This window comes from Nesoenas mayeri, assembly GCF_963082525.1.
Source record: "Nesoenas mayeri genome assembly, chromosome: 9".
Lineage (NCBI taxonomy): Eukaryota > Metazoa > Chordata > Aves > Columbiformes > Columbidae > Nesoenas > Nesoenas mayeri.
In genome coordinates this window covers 21,411,596-21,433,849 of record NC_137557.1, presented here as the reverse complement: position 1 = coordinate 21,433,849, position 22,254 = coordinate 21,411,596, and the positions used below count along the sequence as shown (strand labels likewise).

At 36.7% G+C, this 22,254-nt stretch overlaps 1 protein-coding gene across 4 annotated transcripts in view; it reads left to right on the top strand.

The window, feature by feature from the left end:
* Nucleotides 1-22,254, top strand: part of PER2 (period circadian regulator 2) — a 51,143-nt gene that overhangs the window by 12,142 nt on the left and 16,747 nt on the right. For 3 of the 4 annotated variants that reach the window (XM_080349574.1, XM_080349573.1, XM_080349572.1), the window contains 8 exons: nt 7,959-8,226; nt 8,847-8,915; nt 11,852-12,006; nt 12,525-12,646; nt 14,251-14,452; nt 16,014-16,065; nt 17,424-17,566; nt 17,903-17,981. In XM_080349574.1, the coding sequence (XP_080205700.1) occupies nt 7,970-8,226; nt 8,847-8,915; nt 11,852-12,006; nt 12,525-12,646; nt 14,251-14,452; nt 16,014-16,065; nt 17,424-17,566; nt 17,903-17,981 (1,079 nt within the window). In that variant the 5' untranslated portion in view covers nt 7,959-7,969. Of the gene's footprint in view, nt 1-7,769; nt 8,227-8,846; nt 8,916-11,851; nt 12,007-12,524; nt 12,647-14,250; nt 14,453-16,013; nt 16,066-17,423; nt 17,567-17,902; nt 17,982-22,254 lie in introns of those variants that run through there. The other variant, XM_080349571.1, reaches the window with a different exon arrangement.

Here is a 22,254-nt window from a genome sequence, read left to right as displayed (position 1 = left end):
TATATATACTCACTCAGAACTATATTTTAGGTATAAGCTGGGAATTACCTTATTTGAAGCTAAGATGGTTTTAGTCTAAAACCATACTTATTCTTAAATTCAGGTTTTAGTTTCTTCACTGAGGAAACAATCTGGTTGGCAGCATCCTTGCCATGGTTGCAAGGACCCTGGCCTGGTGCTTATGATGACCTCGTCCTGTATAGGTGCTGCTGTAAATTCATGATGGCACTTGAATGGCTTTGGACCAAGGCTGTGTCTTGGTCAGTTCCTCTGTTGTAATCAGGATCCCCTTTATAAAGATAATACTAACGTTTATTTAACTAACAGTCCTGTGTACAGGATTCTCTTGAACTGAAAGATTAATCCTTATCGACAAAGTGTGAAATGAATGCTGTGCAATTCAAATTTCATGGAAGCACTTGTGATATTCTAGATGTTGTCGGTTATTTCATTGGTGTAAAATTGACTTACACCTCGTTCTTTGTTAAGAAAAAGAAGAAAATTTTTTTACGATGACTTGCAGTGAGATGATGAATTTATTAAAGAGTTTTAATTCAAGAAGTCTTACAGGAAATTTTTAAGCATCTTTTGTTATTTTTTTCTCATAGTGAAGTCTGAGAATACTGCCATCTTTTTTCTTTTCTTTTTTTTTTTTCCCCTCCTTCATTCCTAGAAAGTGTCCTACTGAAGGTATTCTGTTAATTGTTCTGTGTCTTGCCACAAAAACATGAAGCTCTTGGTATTGTTGGTGAAGTTGTACAGTCAGTCACTTCTTGAATTATTGTTTTTCAACATTTTTTCCTAACATTTTGCTGCTGTCAAGCATTTAATTACTGTCTAATTGCACAGGGAGAATGCACTCATTGTAGATGGTAATTTTCAATTTTCTCTGAAATTGCATGATGAGATTAAATCTCTGCTAGTTATCTGTCATACACGAGAGAACTTTTACCATTTTGCAGAGCAATCATCCAGAAGACATGTGGAAACTCTTCTTCTTGATAAGATCTTCAGTAAAATTGAATCCTGACTATTAGAAAGGTTTCCTATTGGTGTTAGTACAGTTAAGAGTCCCCAAATATTCACATCTGAAGGATAATCATAAACTCTGGTGGGCCTCTTGCTTCATTTGTGAATATTACTAAGTTCATATTAGTTGCAAATTTAGACTTAAATCTTTAGTTGTTCTCCTCTAACTCAGTTACTGAATTAGATAATTTTGACTCTTGATTTTTAGCTTTTGTGCTTTAAATGTCAGTACTAGACATGATAGTTTTTCTGTGAAAAGAAATCTGGAAAAATCTGTTCTCTGAATGTAACCTGATTTCTGCTGAAGCAAGATTGAGTTTAAATGTCATAGCTTCAAAATCAATTTGCCTTCTTGATGTTCTACAGTCCTGATTAAGAAGGTTTTTCAAAAGCATCAAAACCATTATTTCTTCAAGGGTTTGTCCATACATATTTTGGTATGTTTTTCTGAGGACACTAAGGTCCAGGTCCAGGTTGTTTCCATTGTCTTACTGCAAGATAAAAGGGCTTCTGTAGCTGATGAATAACCAGAAGACATTTTCTGTACATTTAACCTGGCATATTAATGTCTGCATTTGTCCTTAGTGCTCAGTGGAAGCATGTTGCCCTTTTCATACACTGCATCAAGATCTTAGAGAGTTCTAGTCTTTGCCAGAGTGACTTTGGGAGGTTTGCTCTGTATAGAAGAGTGGTGAGTGAGGTGCCTTTTGTGAATGAGGTGCCTTAAAATCAAGCTTAACTGGTGCCAATTTAAGATCAAAGATAAGTCAAAATAGATAACCTCCCTTAAAAGTTTAGAAAGATGTAGCAGAAAAAAAAAAAAAGCATGCTTAATGTACTTCTCTCAAGATCAAACCTTAAAGAGCTCTTTCTCTGTATCCATGTGACTGTCTGCACTTGCTTACCAATCTGGGTATGGGATGCACTTTCCTCCCTTTAACTGTAGTAACAGGACAGGACATGAGACTGGGAAAGCATGCTAGCTTTTGCCTTTTCATTCTTGTTTGGTTATTGACTGGAAATTTATGCAAACATATAAGCAGGATGAATGTGTGCATTTATTATGGCACTTTAACTGAGATTAGTTTCAACATTAATTAATCTCTCTGGGATGACTGACCCTCTGTGCTCCTGAAGTGTTTGCATGGTGCTTGTGTATGCATGCAGATGTTCCACTTAAGGTCTTCCTCTGTCAGAAAGTAAAGTCTAGCCAGATGCATCAGTTCTTACCTAAAATGACAGGCATGGAGCATGATGTAGGGTCCTTGCTAGTCTGTTCTTTTATTCACAGTTATTCCAATCTGTTTGTACAAAATATCTCCAAATTTATGGCATGTGTTACCATTGCTGCTTTTGGGTATCTTGGTGGTTTTATTTATTACACAAGCTCTTATTTTAGAAATACTCCTCTTCTATCTTTCCTTGGAAGCTCCTAAAAGTCTATCATAATCTTTTTCTTGTTCCTTCCTATTTGTTGTTCCTGTATTCCTTATCCTGGTATGTGCCTCTGGCACTGAGGCTTTTGAAATTTTGAAACAGAAAAACTTTTGTGCAAGACTGACTTTCAGTGACATTAATCTTCCAGTCCTGCCTAAGAACAGTATTCCACCTCGAGGAGTTGAGCCAGTTCTTTTTAGAAAGATACTTCTTAAAAGTTCAAACTTGTATCCTCTCCATTATTGGGATACTCTTTTGTTTCTGTCACTGTTGTCCTTGGGCTCCAAATTCTAGTCACTGTAATGTAGTTGTGTAGTAGGTTGGTGCAAAAAGAATTGCAGTTTTTGCGTTGCTGAAATTTGTCATTTGATATTGGAATACATCCTTAAATAAATGTGGTTAGGTTATAAATCATTTTAATGCACTCTTCTCACTGTATGTGGGGTTTTTTGCTATTGACTTATTACTTGCTGTTTATTTTATATTTATTTTAGACTATGGAAATGATGTTATACAAAAAGCAAATTTGAGAAATTGTCTTATTTGGGTTCAAAGTGGGTCATAAAGCAGTGGAGAAAACTTGCAGCATCAACAATGCATTTGGCTCAGGAGCTGCTAACAAATGTATAGTGCAGTGGTGGTTCAAGAAGTTTCATAAATGAGATGAGAGCCTTGAAGATGAGGAGTGTAGTGGTGGCCGTTGGAAGTTGACAATGACCAATTAAAAGCAGTCATCAAAGCTGATCCTTTTACAACTACACAAGACGTTGCTGAAGAACTCAGCATTGACCACTCTATGGTTGTTTGGCATTTGAGGCAAACTGGAAAGGTAAAAAACCACCATAAGTGGGTGCCTCATGAGGTGACTGAAAATAAAGAGTGTCACTTTCAAGTGTCGTCTTATTCTGTGCAACAACACCAAACCATTTCTTGATTGGATTGTGATGCGTGATGATATGTGGATTTTATATGACAACCTGTGACAACCAGCTCAGAGGCTGGACCAAGAAGAACCTCCAAAGCACTTCCCAAAGCCAAACTTGCACCAAAAAAAGGTCACAGTCACTGTTTGGTGATCTGCTGCCAGTTTGATCCAGTCCAGCTTTCTAAGTCCCAGTGAAACCATTCGATCTGAGAAGTCTGCTCAGCAAATCAATGAGATGCACCAAAAACTGCAATGCCTGCACCCAGCACTGGTCAACAGAAAGGGCCCCATTCTTCTCCACGACAATGCCCAACTGCATGTCACACAGCCAGCACTTCAAAAGTGGAATGAATTGGGCTATGAAGTTTTGCCTCATCTGCCTTATTCACCTGGCCTCTTGCCAACTGGCTACCACTTTTTCAAGCATCTCGACTTTTCAGAGGAATGATGCGTCTACAACCAGCAGGATGCAGAAAATGCTTTCCAAGAGTTTGTTTATTCCTGTAGCATAAAAATCCATGCTTCAGGATTTGACAAACTTATTTCTCTTTGTCAAAACTGTGTTGATTGTAATGGTTCCTATTTTGATTAATAAAGATGTGTTTGAACCTAGTTATAATGATGAAAAATTCACAGTCCAAAACTGCAATTACTTTTGTACCAACCCCATAAAGACTGCATAGGTAGTTACTGTGGGAAAAGCTACAGAAGCTCTGGCATTTTGCTAGTTAGAGACAGAAGTAACACAACTTGAGCAGTTCCTGACACAAGTTTCTGCTAGGTGTCAAGAGGAACAAAATTCATGTGGTATCTCCTATAGACCAGTACCTGTTTCTTTTCTGTTGGTGATTCTCTTAATTTGAATTAATTGCTTAAAGTAAAAAAACCCTGAAATCTTGACTGCCATTGAATTACTCAGCTCTTGTTCAGGGAGGCACAGGAAATGCCTCAAAAGTTATTGGGCAGCTTATATATATATATGTGTATGTATGCATATCTATATATATATGTATGTGTGTTTAGGGAATGATTCTCTCCCACCTAAGGAAGCACTGTTGACGTTTGCTACTTATACCTGGCAGAAGCTAGTGTGTCAGGGAAAGAAGGGAGGAGTTGAGACAATAGATGATATTTGGAGGTGGAAAAAATTACTCATCAGTGATTTAACAGCTCAGAATTTCAAACTATAAGACTCTACATGCTAGCTATGGTGCAATTTCATTGAGTCTTAACTTCCGAAGATTACAGAAAAGACTTTGGGGAAATAATTTTCCAAGGAAAGGTTGTTAAAAAAATATTTGCAGACAGCTCTTGAGGCTGAAAATACTATGGCATATGTAATACTTTGGCTTCAGAATTCAAGAGAAGAGGTTTCTTGTGCTTAAAGACTGAAATACAAAATGTTTGCATTAAGACTTGGAAAGCTGTGACACAATCATTGCTCTTCCCATAGACAGCACAATTTTCCTGATCTGTGTGTTACTCTAATATTGGGCTAATTATCCTTGGAGAATTTAGGGCTATGCTAAGAGCCTTGTCTGCTGGCAGTTCATGCTTATGAACCTATCAATAGTGATTTATGTAGTTTTCTTAAAGGGATTTAAGTTCAGCAGTGTAAAGTGCGGTGTTTTGTTGTGGGTTTTTCTGAGAGTGGTTTGTTTTGGTGTTTTTGTTTTGTTTTGTTTTGTTTTTTTTCCCTTCTAAAGAAATCATGTAACATAGTTTACTAGCAGATAATGTTGTTTGGTTATGGCAGTATGTTTTTCTTTTGTACCTAAAGCAATTTCTAAGTAGCATGTGGTCAGAAAAATAGGTGGAAACACTTACCTTAGGCACCGAATATAGTATGAGGAATGTTAGATTTCAGCTTAAATTCCTACATGTCAGACCTTCTATTCAGATGGTGCTGTCTGTCTTCTTCCAAAAGTTTCGTTTTAATAATGATGGGGTTAATTTGTGCAATTCTTGTGTGTAAGGCATTTATATAAGTGGACAAAATGCTGTATATGATCTCCAAGGTTATCTTTAACCTTTACAGGGAAGGTAAAAAGCCATTGCATTGCTAGCTGAGTACTTTGCTGCAGTACCTTTACTCACTGAATTCTCTGTAGAACTTTACAACTTTAGTTCCCTCTGAGAAATAATATTACAGTACAGGTGACACCTGAGAAGTGGCTTTGTGAGAGTGGGTTCAGTTATTTAACCAGACAGATGCTCTTATTTCTGCAGTACTTGAAGTAGTAGTAAGAGCATTTCCTGGGTGAGAATGGATTAACAGATTTATATTTCAGTCCTTACCTTTACAGTAACAGGAGGTTTGTCTAATGTGCTGTCCATATAGGTATTCTCAGTGCCACCATCTATATTCATTCTTGAGTCCTTTGACGTTTTCAGTCGCTCTCAAACAAAATGAGTCATGGTTAGCCCTGCGTTGGTAAGCATGGGCTGTGATGCTGCAGGCAGGATTCATAGCATGGGTACTGCTAACCAGCTGGGCTCATTAGGAGCGTGTGTGGTGATAGTGGGCTGTGTACAGGGACAGAACTTCATTAAAATGTCCAGCTAAGTTAGGCGAGTGAAGTGTGAGCTCTGTCTACCAGAGAGTTTAAATCAGCGATGAACTGGCTGATCTAGTTAATCATTGGCCACCGGAATATGTGCCATTCTGTAATGATACTAGAGTTTCAATTAGGAGTAAATATTATTGTGTGTTCTAATTATAGGTATATTTTTTTTTTTTTAGACAAGTGGCTTACTTAGTCCAGAAAAAAAACTGTTAGAGCTACTCAAATGTCATTTACTGCCTGTATCTGATGTTCAATGCAACACTATGCCTTGAAGTGACTACATGCAGAAGTGAAATATCAGTATATTTTACTCTATGCAAAGGGGTTGTTGTATTGTTACCTATAATGAAGTACTAGTGAATAATCTTGTAAAGAAAAAAAAAAAATATTTGTATACCGTTACTGATAGCTTAAATAAATGTCTTTAAACTACACTTCCTCTTTCAAATGAAAACAGATATCTTGCATATTACTTTGGCCAAACAAGGAGACAAGTAGTATTTCCTTCTGAAAAACTCAAAATAAATGTAAAATGTGTGGAAAAACAGCAAATAGGAGGGTAAGAAAATAGTTTCAATATTTTTTTTGGGGGGGAGGGAAGTTAAATCATAGTGTGTTTGAAATTAATATTAAGTTAATGTTTTCTGTTACGGGCTTTCCTTAAAAAAATACATATTTATTTGTGTTTAAAAGGAAGCTGCTGGAGTTAATATTAGCAAAACTTAGTTGCAGACTTTATAATTGACTTTGTTATTCCAGTCAGAGGTTTATTAGTCAACAGTTGTAATCTTGAGTATTTTAAAGGAACAAACATGATTCTCTTGTTGTAAAAACAACCTTTTTTTTTTCCTGATGATGAATTAGCCTGTTCAGGGTTTTGCAGTGCTGTTGTCTCTGGGTTGCCGAAATAGATGAGGAAATGAGTCAGATGAAATATCTTCATTTTATTAATAAATTTGAACTGCCTTCTAATACTACTTCTTCGGCTCTTCAGTATTAGTCTATTCTTAATTCACTTCTATGTACGCTTTAAGTGTATACATGTACACTTTTGAGTCCAGTGCATTAAAAATTGCATTAAAATCAGGGATCTCACTTTTCTAAACAATGAAGAGTCTGTGTCTGGCTCCCCCCCCCTCCCCGTCTCCCCAACTGGTGGTGATCAGTAGATAAAATGATTTTCAGGCTCATTTGTCTCTCAGAATTTTTGTTGTGGATAAACTAGTGGATTTGTGTACTTAGTTTCCCTGTCCCTACTATATGTTCAATCTACCTATGTGGCTCCTATACAAAGAAAGAAATGAAAAATTGGTCAAAATGTCAGAACACACTATATTTAAAAAAAATACCTAAAACCCTAACAACCTCCAGACCAGGTGGGGAATCCTCTGATGCCTGAATGGAATCTTGGTTTGATCAGGGTAAACTGGAAGCCAGGGAAGTGGTTTCACTGAAAATAATAATTGTTGCCCAGATCCAGGCAATTAAATTGTCAAGTATTATGTAGGAGGATAAAAAACAGCTGAATATTTTCATGTTTGTTTCACTTTCTCTTTTTGTGGTGTGGTTTTTGTTGTTTGGTTGTTTTTGTAACTAAAAAATAAATACCTTTTCCACAATAAAACATTGTTAGGTTTGCAGTTATTAATATATTAAACTTTCCACTGTTCAAATGCTGAATATAATAACCATTGAATATCACTTATTGCTTTTAGCTTCACCAGGCAGTGAGAATCTAGCTTTTCAGCAAAGGCAAACAAGAATTTTTTTTTCTTCCTTCCCTTCCTCCTCAGATCTGTGGGTCTGTACTTCCGAACAGAATTTGTACAGAGAGAAAATTCTGAATATGGCTTGATTTGCTCTTGATCTTGGCATTGTTTCTAATGCGTATCCCATGGACTCTATCAAGTTCAGAGGGTTCTACTCTAGCACTGAGGAGCAGGACCCTGAGCAGCAACCTGGTATCAGTGAAAACGTTTCTTTGTCATTCTCTTTAAAAGAGGAGCAGAAAATGAGTGATTATTCTGGACTTGCAAATAACCACAGCCAGATGATTGCTGAAGATTCAGAAATTCAGCAAAAGCCTGAACACGCTCATGGAGTTCTTCAGGAAGATATCGAAATGAGCAGTGGATCCAGTGGAAATGACTTCAGTGGAAATGACACAAATGAAAACTACTCTAGTGGGCATGATTCTCATGGCCACGAATCTGATGAAAATGGGAAAGATTCGGCAATGCTCATGGAATCTTCAGACTGTCATAAAAGGTAGTAGCTAATATTAAATACATTTCATTTTTTTTGGTCACTGAATGATTTTTCCGTTTGAATCTAATTTCTGAAAAATAACTATGGTATAATGCATATCTTCAGACTGAACCTGAATGTTCTTTTCTGCTTAGTTAACTTGTACTCTCGTATGATGTAAATTGTGTAATATATTATAATTTATGAAGAGGTCTAGTGTTCTGTGAGACCAGCTTAATTTACATCTTTCTTCTCATCGTTGTGTGTTTAATTTGCCTTATATACATATTTTCTTGTAAACCCATGTCTATAATTGTATATCAGAAAGCGTCAGTCTGTTTTTATGCATAAGGATGCAACTGTGCTATTTTCATCTTTTAAATCACAGCTTGGTGTACAGAGCAAAGCTACAGTAAGAAAAACCTTCTTACACAAGTGTTTAAGAGCCATTAGTTTCCATTTGTCATACCAGGCAGAAGCTTTTCAAGTTGTGGGGTTTTTTGTTTTGTTGGGTTTTGTTTGTGGTGTTTTGTTTTTCCTAGCTAGTCAGTCATTAATAGGAAAATATAAAACTAAAATGAACTAAAAGTTGTCTGTTAGGTTTACTAACATTAACCTCTTCATATCTTCCTTTATTCTAGTTCAAGCTCAAATGCATTTAGTCTGATGATTGCAAACTCTGAACACAATCAGTCTAGCAGTGGATGCAGGTAAATTAATGTGCATATATTTTCAGTAATTTGCATGTATGTAATGCTAGGTGCTGAAAACTAAATAGTGTTGTGGTTTGGTTTTTTTTATTTCTGGCTAAACCTGGAGGAATACACAAGAAATCCTATGTTTGATTGTCTTTCTGTCCTTAATCATTAGTATGTCCTATTAACCACTTGATTGAATTAGAGCTTTTTGTTGCTGTTCCATGCAAGTTGTGCGATAACCTTTCAAGTCATCATACTTTGTTTTGATTTGGTAGCTTAAGTCTGTAATTTTACTTCAAATATTGCTTCAGCTCTAGTGTGGGGTTTTTTGTTGTTTTGTTTTGTTTTTTAAGCTCTGAGTTTTCTGCTCTCAGTTTAGTCTGAATCCCTTACCTGGGGACAACCTAGTAGTGTTTTAACATCAGAATTCACCCACTGAGTTGGATGTGTTCTAATGTCCAGCAGCTGTATAATCTGCCATTCCTGTGTTCCATTCACCAGGACTGAAGCCTCAAGTCTGTAAGGATAAACCAACATCAGCTGCAGGAATCCCTCTGTATAAACGCTGCTTCTGACCCTACTGTACTTGTTGGGGGTTTCTAAGTCAGCTTCTGATCAGGAGAACAAAACCTGATCCTGAGTAGATCAATGATATCTAACTATAGCATCCTGATGTTAAAACCCCCATCTACTTTTACCGACCTGAAACTGTTTCTACCTGATGCAGTTCATAGAAAAGTGGTAAATTAAGATTACCTCTTCGCACCATTTGGTGTTTGATGAACTTATTGTCTGTGTCTGCCTTGCAGGCACCTGGAGTTCTTGTTCATGCTGTATTTCCAAGTGTTGCTTAGTATTGAAGATGGAGTGAACCAAGGGCCTTTCTTAATCTTACTTTCCCATTGATTCAGTTTTCACTGCAAGATTTTTTTTGGAGGGGTTACTTATTAAATTTCATTAATAGCTCTGCTCATAAGTAGGAATTGGAGGGTACAGTGTTTTCCCTAGTTGTCAGGCACAGTGCTGGGCATTACAGAGTCGAATCTGATGATCTTTTGGGAATGGGAGACTGAGGAGATCTAGAAAATGATCTCTAAAGAAAACACTAAAATAGGCTGATAAAGCTATAAGATTAGCCTTTCATTCAGAGGCTTTGGATTCAATATTGATACCAACCATCTACTTAGTCTAATATCTGTTGGTACCTTTCCAGTTTGCCAACCACATAAAGCAAAATGAAAAGCTCCTATCTTTATAGAAGTTGCTTATTCTGTCTTCTGCAAGTCAAGTCTTCCCTGTGGTTGGCTGCTCTGCCTGGTGCTACTGATATTTGGAAAAACTTTTTCAAGTTGTATAACTTATAGAAGACAAGCCTCTTTGGAAAATATTTGCTGCTGCTGTAAGCTAATTTGGAAAGGTTTCTTTTCTTGCAAGAGAGTCTGACTGCTCTCATGACGCATATTCAGAGAGTACAAAACCAGCAGCATGCCCAGTTGTTTCATAATAGTTTCCCTTTCTTTCCTCCTACTGCCAGCATAGAGGGTTCTTCTGTTAACAAGGCCCTGTCTTATTGCATAAGTCCAAACTGTCAAGCTGTGTTATAGATGAGATTTTAATACACAGCATGAACAGAATGTTTCCCAGGGGAGTACTATATTTTTTTGTCTTATCCCTTGCCATTGTTTCTCAGTACAAAATGACCACTGATTAAGTGAATGCTACGTTTATCGCAGTACATTGAGGTGAGCAAGAACAATTCTCTAGCACAAGCCAGCTTTGTTGCTTTCCAAGTATTTTTGGTGAAATACACCCAACACCTGTCAGATGATTGATCTACCCAAAGAACTTTTCAAACTTCCCAGAAAAATGTTCAGAAATCCTCTTGAAAATTACCTGGAAGCTGAAGCCACTTTACTGAGCACTTCAGGCAGAACACTGCAGTTTGCCAAGACTATTGTTTCTATGCTAACTTCTTAGATACTACCAGCTGTGACAATTGGCTGCTAAGAGAAGGCCATTCTTTTAATGGGAGAGAATTTATTTTCAGGAAGGTTTAATAAAAGCTCTAGAATTCTCTTGATTGTTGTAACCAATTTCTATTCCAATGAGAAAGACATGGTGATTTTTCATTTTGACTGCTTCCTACTTACCTGCCACCCATCTTAGTCATCCTCCCCTCCCTCACCTCCTTACACGTCCTTTTTGATTTTGTCAGCACCTCTCAGTAATGGGGAGAGATACAGGAACTGCAAAGGCAGGTGATAGTTTCCTGATGTTGGCACTGATAATCTCTGAGTTTGACCTTCTATGCTGAGACAGCACTTCTGAACATGCACCTGAGAAAAGTGAATGCAATTTCTGTCTCCAGCTTCCTCTGATTCTTTACCCTACATATTTAGTCAAGTTTCCTTATTTAATATATTGCCATGCTTAACTAGGATGCGTTGTTCCAAGGATTTCTCCATTTGTTTTAACTTGATGCTCTCCCACTGCCATTCCCTTTTCAGGGACCTTTCTTATGAGAACCTGCTCGAACAGGAGGTGAAGACTTGAATGGACCTCCTGCTTCTCTCCTTTGAAGTCCATGAACATTTCTATGAGTTTGAATTTGAAAGGAACTAAGGAAAATACCACTAAAAAGGGAGGAGGGAGACTGGCAAAAAAAAAAAGTTTTCTGGTGCTTGGGTATATGTACTGTTGCATATACAGGGTATATTTTACAATAAGACTTCAGATGGTGGTAAATAATTTCATTGTAAATGATTCTAGCTAATTCAAGAATTATTGTAAGTTCTGAATGTTGATAGTAAGTACTGGAAAAGTTAATGTGGCTAGTTGTACAAATTTAGGTATGCGACAAGTTTCAGAGTGTATTTGGGCTTCTGTGTGGATGATGTGTCACTTCAAGCATTCAAATGACATTTTATTTTTTGTTTTTAATCTTACAGTAGTGAGCAGTCCACTAAAGCCAAAACACAAAAGGAATTGCTGAAAACATTACAAGAGCTGAAAGCTCACCTTCCTCCTGAAAAGAGAATTAAAGGCAAATCTAGTGTCCTAACGACATTGAAATATGCCCTTAAAAGCATTAAACAAGTTAAAGGTAATAAAGTATGATACTACCAAGATAATGCTGACCTGGATGAAATTAAACATTTAAAATAAGAATTTAAATGTGGTTGTCTGTGTAAGGCTAAGTTTATTATGTTTGAAAACCTCTTTAAACACATTTGCATGATGTTCCTATTTGTTGGCTCTGTTAACTTGTGTTCCTTTGGGAGCTAAAGCAGCTTTCTAGATGCTTGATATTTTACTGATATTTGTTGAGTTAGAAAATTAATTTGAGAACTATTTACAATTTTATACTATTTGAACTATCAAACAGACCAAAAAACATGATCACACAGATGTGAGTATATTAAGATGGGTAAATTTATTTGTGTTACTGATGAGGAAGCTCTACTGAGGAAAAACTAATTCAGAGTATTACCTAGATTTCCCAATGACTGCCCGTTTCGTGCTTATGCCAAAAAAAGATTTTGTCCCTTTACCACTCCAGGCTGGATGTTTATTGATGAGATTTTAAATTCTGAATGTAAGTTGTTTAATGTTTTCATGTAGCCAATGAGGAGTACTACCAACTCTTGATGATTAATGAATCCCAGCCTGCTGGACTCAATGTGTCATCTTACACAGTGGAAGAAGTTGAGACTATAACTTCGGAATACATCATGAAAAATGCGGTGAGTATGGTGACCAAAGTCTACACTGTGTATTGAAAATGTTTTCTAGAACTGGAATTCTCAGGCATACTTTCTTTTTACAAGGTAGGAGGTGATACTGAGCCAAATAACCTGAAGAAGCTTTTACCTTCCAGAGAATGTTGAGTAGAAACTCTGAGCCTTTGCGAACTTTGCCAACAGCACCTTGATCTGAGTTTTTTTTTCTGCAGTTAGGTGGGAAATAAGGAGTCTAAACTCTTTGGCCCTGTGAATTGTACCTTGTGCTTAGAGATGATGGTGTGACATATCTCAGCATCCATGTGATATAATGCACTGTGAGACATCATTAATTTTCATTTTAGAACACTTTCTAAATTTAGAGAGTAATTCTTTCCAGATTTTAGTCAAGGCACGTTGCGAATTGTTTTAGCTTACCTTTGTCAGTAAGGGTTACTTGACGTTTCACCAGTTCTTTGTGTTAATGAGGCTGAAAAGTGATGCAAGTGTTGGAATCACTGTGTGGTGTGTCTTCTCTGGTATTTGTCTGGTCTTTGCAACTGGGAAAGGCTTATGGTGTGATCCAGTGATACTGTGTCTTCTCCTCTAGATAAGAACAGCTATGATGTTCAGCATAGTTTTTAGCAGTAAAATGATAGTCTGAACAATTGTTAAAATTATTACTATTTATTTTCCACATTCCCAGTGTTTTGGGGATATTTTAAGGAGTTTTCCATAAAAATAATTACATATGAACTTCTTAGACTGCCTTCCACTACTTTTTTTTCCTGAATCCTCTGCCTGAATGTATGAAGTTCTGAAATCAATAAAATAATGGCCTGATGGGAGATGTTCCCTAGTTTGAAGTACGTGTTTGGTTTTTTTCTATCTGTGAATAGTAAAGGTTGCCCAAAAGGTTAAATAAATAGGAAGTCTAAAGTACAACTGCGGACTTTAGCCAAATATCATAAACATTGTTAAATTCATCTGAAGCATCTGGGTTTGTGAAACTGGTGTTCTGACGACAGCTCTTAAGTTTGTATATAGTGTTAAGGGATAGAGCACTACATGTTATGACGCAGGAAGGCCCTCTGTGTCAAGAAGAAAACCCACGTGAAATGACACAAGTGAAGTGTGTTTGTGGTTGTTTAGGACTTTTTTTCAACCTGTCTACTCATTATTTTACCAGGTGGTTTAGAGCACTTTTTTTCATTTTACAGTTGATGGACAAGATAACGTAAACATTTTTTTGAAAAGTAGTTGAATTTGTAAATGTAAATACACCTGTAACAAGCACAAGGAAAACAGCAGGTTTATAGCTGGAAGCTCTTTAATTTTTAATTTGTAAATTCATTCTGCATCGTAAAATTCTAGGCAATGGTATTTAGAGCTTGTAATCTGGTAAGATGCTAGCATGTCATTGTGTAGTTCAGTATGTGTACTGTCTGTGTCTACTTCATAAACAGATTAACTTTATTGCTCCCTAAACACATGTGGTTTAACACTGCTTCCTTAACTTTTATTTTGAACTTATTAGTGATTTATATCTTAGGTGTTTTTCTAAGAAATAGATACTAGATTGAAGAATGTTTTAAACTGTCTAAATAATTTGAGATTTTTGGTTTTAGGATATGTTTGCTGTAGCTGTTTCTTTGATTACTGGGAAAATTTTGTACATCTCCGATCAAGCTGCTTCTATTCTCCGCTGTAAGAGGGGTTATTTCAAAAATGCCAAGTTTGTGGAGTTCTTGGCACCTCAGGATGTCAGTGTGTTCTATACTTCTACTACCCCGTATAGATTACCATCGTGGAATATTTGCAATAGAGCTGGTGAGTAGTCTCAACAGCAGATATTTTTCTGACTTTCAGTCATGCACATGCAAATACTTGAACTGATTTTTTTGATATCCTTTCATCCTTTTCCATCACTCTCTGAGGTTATAACACGGATGCACTATTAGAACATCTCTGAGCAGTACTAGATGTCAGTCACATTTCTACAAGTCAGCAAGGCTTGTCTGTTGGCTAAAAGTCTTCTGAATGTCACTGTTTATTGGTTCTCATGTCCATTTCGTCCAAATGAATGAAAACAAAGTAGGTATTCATGCTGAATAGTGGGTTTGCTTTCCACTCTTACTAGCAATCAAATGACCACAGTTTCTTTAAAATTTATTTTCTTCAGATATAAGGGGGATAACATCCCACCCCCTTCTTTTTAAAATGATTGATTTTAATAATGGGCACCTTGGTTACAATGTAGAAAGATGTATTTCAGCTACCATCACTGTGCATTCACCAGGTGGAGTCATCTCTCTCTTCTTTTAGCCTTAAAAACCACTTTAGGCATGCTAATTTTGAAGGATGATGTCTTGAGGCACTTGATATTTGTTTGTGGGAGGGTTGTTTTACTAGTGTAGCTACAGCTGTTAGGAATTGAGCAATAGCTGTCAACTGTGTTAACCAGACACTTGAAATTCAAGGTCTGCTCTAAATGGTTGCAATTCCAATCCATTGTAAACTAAGTCTGTTCATCTAAGTCAGAGTATGAAACATATTTAATCTGAAAAAATCTTTGGCAATAAATATATCTAAAGTAATGCATACACAAAGCAGGTCTGAAGGGACCTTGTGAGGTCTGTAATCAAACCTCTGGCTCAAAACAGGGTCAATGGTGAATTCTGACCGTGTGATCCTAATTATAGATATTATTCTGTTATCCCTTCTTTTTTTTTAACATTTTCTGTAGTTTAATTATGTTTGTGTATAGCTTCACATTTCAAAAATTCAGTAAGTGGAACTATGCACACTATGCTGTATATCAACTGTCATAGAATATAATATCCAAAAGTGTTGTGTACTGACTGAGGTCTTTGAAAGACCAGAGCTTGCCTTGAAAATTAGTCTGTGGTCACTCTGGAAAAGGAAGGAAATAGGCTTAAAAGGTGAGAGGGAGCCTTCATGAAAAATACTGTTCTTTTGGAGGGGGTTTCAGTAAGTGGATCTGGTGATCTAACTGTCCCAATGCCTTTCTAGGTAAAAGGTCAAACTTTGGGGTCCCAAATAATCAAACATTTTTGGTCAATATTATAAAGTACAGCAGAAAAGCTGATAAGAGTAAATAGCAGCTTGAACTGGAGAACTGTTTAGAGATTAAGCCTTTCGGGAAAAGGCTTAATAAGCAAGCAGCTGTGATTCACACACCAGCCTTGGAATCTGAGCGATATTCAGATTTAGTTGCTTATGAAATACAATGTTTAGCAAATACATATGGAGAATTTAGGAAACCAACTTTTTAAAGAATTCAGCCTTTATCACTTAAGGAAGAAAACTCTTGTTTTTAATATAATCTTGAAATTTTAAACTTGTTATGAAATATGTTTACTATTTCTAGAGTCTTCCACCCAGGATTGCATGGAGGAGAAGTCATTTTTCTGTCGCATCAGGTAAGACAGTATTATAAACCTTAATGTTGTATTATGAAGCCATGCATTACAAGTGTTTGACTTTTCTAAGAACCGTATGGTATGTAGGTCTCTTCCTTTTCCATAATGTGAACATAAGGCAAAACATATGCATGTCCTCTAGTTGATGAATTCCTAGAAGCTACACAGAAAACTGCGAAGTGATTTCAAGAAGCTGCATCTTAGAAGTTGATCTGTGTTAATATTGACCTTTGTACCATGAAGGAAGCTGATAAGGAATTTCCTACTGCTGTGGAAAGTCTCATGTTAATTGAACTGTCGTGTTCAGCACCTGCTACAGAGTCTCTGTCATTCTAGAACACTAATGTCAAATCTTAAATTTATCTCAAGTGTCCCATGGAGAAAGATATGTGAGGGTAACTTGACTTGTCTCTTTTACAGTTACTAGATGACACTAGTAATTTGGTTTTGATTTTCTTCCTTCTTTTCCTGCCCCCACTCCCTTTGGTTGCTTTTATTTAGGAAATGCTGGCAACTTACTCAATGTTCTTTCTTGTGCAATTTGGTTTCTTGCTGCTCATTGCCTCTGGTAGCATTTCTGAAAACAAAAATTGTGGATCCTATTACTTAATTACTTCTGGAGCAAATAAGTACTTATCATTAAGGTACCAGTAAACTTTAAACATGTTCAGACAATGCACCACTCCAGGGTGTTGGATTGTATGTACTGCAAAGGTACTGCTGGTATTATTGTAGACTCTTTTGTCCAACTAACATTGGTTCCAAAAGCTTTAGCTTTATAAACTTGCGCTGTTGTAAACTTATTACAACTGAAATATTTGTGTGTGTCACTGGGTAAATGGCTGTTGTTTTCTTTACTATGCTTTGGATTTTATTAAGTAAACAACTGTTATTATAGGTAAGAATTTCTGAGTCTTTGTTCTTTTTAAATCAGGATAAATATTGAGTAAAAGAAGGTCTGTTAACTGAGGGGATATAGCTATATTCATAAAGTAAATTCATCCCTCTAAAGGGTGTAGTGTCACATATGAAGATTATTGGATGAACAAGATAATTTATTGTAGGAGGTTGGTTTTTCTTCTTCTGTCAAATTACCATTTAAAGCAATTGTGGATGATCTTACTTCAGGCAGTAGAGAGGACAATGTGTTCTTACTGCAGTTGGTATACAAAGGGTGTTGTTAGAATTAGGTTCTCTTCTACCAAAAAAAAAAAAAATGCAGAAAGTTAAATTCTTGAGTGGTATTTTAGGAGCTATCATGCAGTCCTTGTGTCATGAGGAAGTTACAATAGATAAATTAAAACTTTGTTTAGCATAAAATGAAACTGTTGAAATAATTAACTCTGTTTAATTATTAGTGCGGGAAAGGAGCGTGAAAATGAGATTTGCTATCACCCATTTCGGATGACTCCTTACCTTATCAAAGTGCAAGATCCCGAAATAGCAGAGGACCAGCTTTGCTGTGTGCTGCTTGCAGAAAAAGTACATTCTGGTTATGAAGGTAATCCGTTGAATACATAAAGACTAATTTGGTTTCCTTAAAGTAAGAACTATTCTATGTTCTGCTGCAGGAATTTCCATGTGGTGTAGCATGACTGAATTTCAGCCTAGGATAGCCAACTTATGAGCTACTGTCAGTGTTCTCAAGTTTTATTACAGTGAAAGGTAGTTGTTTCTGTTCTCTGCCCTTGCTGAGAGGCTGCAGGCTAGCAAGCTGCTTTCCTATATGCTCTTAGACTTTTAGACTTTACTCAGTATTTAATAGAAGCATGTAGCTTGAAGTATTTTACATATGCAAAAAACCACACTTGTTAATCTGCTTTTCTTTTTCTCTCAGCACCCAGAATTCCTCCCGATAAAAGAATTTTTACAACTACGCACACACCAACCTGTTTGTTCCAGGATGTAGATGAAAGGTAATTTACAAAAAATATTCTTTTTCAATTTACTGAGAAGCAAGCTATCCAGTATCTTTACAAGTATTTTTAGGATTTAATTAAGATGTCCGTGTAGAGTTAAAAATCATATGACTACTGAAAAGCATTTAACCCAAGAAAAGTACATCCCCCCAATTTTCACTAAGCATGAAAACACATTATACTGTGGTATTTAAGTGGAAGTTAATTTGCCTACTAATAACTTGTTTGTCCATTTTTCTTTCGTCTGGGGCAGATCTAGACATAAATTCAAAGAATGAACCCCAAGGTTAGGAAAATTCCTGTGCCAACCATTGTCTCCTGTATGAGGATTTTAGTTTGAAGTTTGATTCAATTAATAACAAACACTGTACTGCTGTCAGTTTCTGCTGGCTCAGATATAACTAGGGATGTGTCTTTTAAACAATGTTAGATGTTAAAGAAAAAAAAAATCTGTGTTCTTAGTTAAAACTACAGTCTTCACATTTCTTGATGTTGTCTGTACACAAAACTGCTCAGATTGTACTGTCTGAAAACTTCACATTGCTTTGGCAATTGTGAAAGATGACTAGAGCAAGTATTCACATTCCAAAGTAGAACCAGATCCGCTGCCTGTGATCTGGAGTCATACACAGAGGCTCAGGAACTAAGGTGTAAACCCAGCTTTCCTTTAGTATTTTGGGTTGTGTCTGTCTGGGGCCTTTCAAAGGGTGTTTAGGTGATGGAAATGTGAGGTCTATAAAAGAATAGGAGATACTCCTGCAGTTAGGAGCATACTTGGCTGAGGAGGAGATAGTAATCTCAATAAGCTTTTAAGGGCAGGGACGCACTTTGAAATATCCTGGTGTTTTGAAGACTTGACTTGACAGAGAATTCACTTGTTCCTGAGTTTAAAACACAGGCTTCCTTTTTCCTTTCTTTCTCTTCCTTTCCCTTGTTTTACTTTACATTGTTTTAGTGATGATTTCTGATGGGCTATATGTGGGATTTTATTTTGATGGGTGTGTGTTGTGGTGTGTTTTTTTTCTCCTTAGTTGAAAACTAAGTTGGCTACAATAGTAGCATCTGTCTTCTGAGATTCTCCCCTCCCCTTGTTTTTAAGCATTCTAAGAATGCTAAAGTTGTCTTTGTAGGTCTAGATGAGGAGGATGTCTGGAGACAAAGTAGCAGTCTAATGGATAATTTTGGATTCCTATGGTATCTTTTGGGTGAGAATCTTCATTTTTCTGAAGAAATACGCTGTTCTTGGCAAAAATCTTTAACTGCGGCAGAAGAGAGGGGGGTTGGGGAAAGGTGCTTATTGCAAAGTTTGGCTAAGCTGGAGTCAGTAAGGTAAAAATTAGTTTGACTTCTGAGGCAATTTATCTGCAGAGAGGTCAGGCACATCAGTACTACTGCAGTGTGCACGTTCTTTATTAAATGAGAATTGGAAAAGGTACCTATTGGAGATTACTGTACAAGATCACAATGGCTATTCGGTGAAGGTAAGCTTGAACTTTAGGGTACAGCTGTTTTTGGCTAACTTGTGGACACTCTGTGGATTAGCATGGAAAGTTCTTGCAGGATAGAAGACAGTGTCATGCTGACAAACTGCTTTTCCATGGTATTATTTATGCAGTCTATAAACAGAATAACTACGAAGTCCGGGATAGTTCTGTCCTCTTCATGGATTTTCCTCTCTCCCTCATTCCCACACATGCTGCAAGCGAACTCCAACAGGGTGGATTTACCTTTTCAGATAGGTTGATGGCACAAGGTAAAGCTTCCCTTCCTCCATGCACCCCAATTCATTAATTTCCAGTGGTTGCTTAACAGGAATGGCAAGATTACTGAATGGAGAGTTTTGCCCTTATTCTCGGGCTTGGGTGGAGTGAGTACAGTAAATCCCTTTCTATGGAAGCTTCTTTCCTGTTAGTCTGTTGTTATAATTTATTCTCAAATACCATTTCTGAACACTCTGAGGCTTGATTACATCTTGGTCTGGTATCAGGACTTTTCTTCATTTATTTTCTGTTCTTGCAATCTGTGTGGTTGATTTTACTTTTAATTATTTAGCTCCTGAGAGCATTGGCAGCCAGACAAACATTTACCAAGGTATGCATATGCAGTTTATTACTCCAAAGCTCTCCAGTGTTAGGAAGAGTACACAAAACATACATTCTTAAAGAAAGTAGAGTCTGATATTGAACACCTGCTGTTGAATGAGAATTGTTCATAATATAAAGCTGAAACCGTTGCCTGACTTGCATAAAATAAAGTTAATTCTGTAATCAGTATGTGTTCATGGGTTGGAAAAATGATTATTTGTCCTAACTCTGCAGGTGGATCACTGCACAGAATATATTAAGTACATATAACTATTCTCCTGAAATTAAATGGATCATTCCTGTATATATTTGTCTTTAAAATGTATTTGATACTTGATGTGTGTGATGGGTGCAAGGAGTTCTGTATAGTTCACGGTAGAGTTATCTTAGTAAATGAATTTAAAGCACTTTTCCTATTTAACTTGCAATAAGAATGTAAAGAGACTTCTTATTCCATGTTGTTGTGACACTTCAAATGTCATTCTGTAAAACAGAAACTAAATTTGCTGCCATTCCTCATCAGCCATTCTTATGCCATATGCGCATTTGTGTTCATAAAATGAGTTTATTAACTTAAACTCTGAATTATTTTGAGTTATTCATTATGAGGAAGCATAATGATGCTGGGGTACTGCCTGTAGTAGATAGTGAATCAAGTATTCTCAAATATAGCATTATATGATCACAGAAATGCTGGTTGGAAGGGACTGCTGGAGGTCTCTGTTCCATCCTTTTGCTTGAAATGAATCCTTGCCCAGTTCTAGATTAGGTCATCTGTGACCTTGTGTCAATAATGCCTGAAAACCTCCAAGGACAGAGATTACACAATCTGTATGGGAAACTCTTACTGTGTTGCAGTACTAACTTTGTTAACAAACTTTTCCTAACATGCAGCATAAGATTTCCAGACAGCGCTCTGGGGCCATTGCCCATAGTTTTATGGTCTGACACCATGAAGAAAATTTAACTCCATCTTTGTAAATCCTTTTTCCAGTAGTTGTGGGAAGCTCCTGGATAATCCCTTAGTCTCCTCTTCATCAAAACAGGCAAGCCCAGATCAGTCTCTGCTCATTGGTCCTATATTTTAGATCGCTGACTCTTCAGTGTTCTTCATATCAATATAAAAATGTGTAGGAGTGGTTTTTGTAGCTTTTTTGTGTGTGTATGTTTGGTTTTGTTTTGGTTTTTTTTTAATAGAAGTGACTGAATTTACATCTTTATAACTAGGTTAATAAATAACAGTTTAAAATTTTATCCTTTTTAGGGTAGTTGTTGTGTCACAGCATAAATGTGGAGCTTGCCAGGCTTTTCTTAAAACAGCTGGCAAAGAATAGGAACAGCACTGAACAAAACCTCTTGTTTTCTTTTATTACTTACAACATTAATTGATGTAATCCTGACTGAAGTAATTCAGAGTTGACTAGTATTTTAAAATCCTAGTGACATAACTTTTCTTACCTGCTTTGAACTTGGCAGCATTTTTAAATGTTAATGTGTCAAAATGATATGATTTGGTATGAGTTTCATGCCAGTTTCAGCTTTGTAAATTTTTTGCTCTAGATCATCCACAAGCTTTTAATCCTCATTATTTAACTAATTGCTTCAATAATAAGGCATTGGTTGCTATCCTCATTTTCCCCTGAATGCTTGATGTTTTGGAGAACTGATCTAATTCCAGTGGGTTACTGCAAGTGCAGTGTTGAAGGCATTTGCCCCATAATGCTTTTGAGGTTCAACACAACACAGATCCTGTGTCTCTGGTGCACTGTGGCTGAGTTCTTCATTAGAGCTGACCAAATGCCTGAGTATCTTTCTGCTCCTGGGCCTTCCTCAGTGAAGGGGGCTGGGGCGAAGGTGTACAGGTCCAAAGCATATTTTTGGCAATTAGCTTTCAGGGTAAGGTGCAAAGTGGTATTTGTGAACTTTCACTCTTTCTCCTTAATATGAATACTTTAAGGATCAATGAAAATTATTTCATCACAAAAAATTAGTTGCTCACATCATTACAAGTGGTCGTTGATGTGCGGGAATTTGGTAACATTACTTTTGTTTCTCTGATTTAATTAATAAGCTTGCTTTCTTGCAGCTCTTTTATGAGTCAAACTGTTAACTTGCCTGTGAGAAAGTTTTCTTGAGTCCTCGTCAACTGCCCTGTTGCTAGTTCAGCTACAGGAATCCTGTGATCC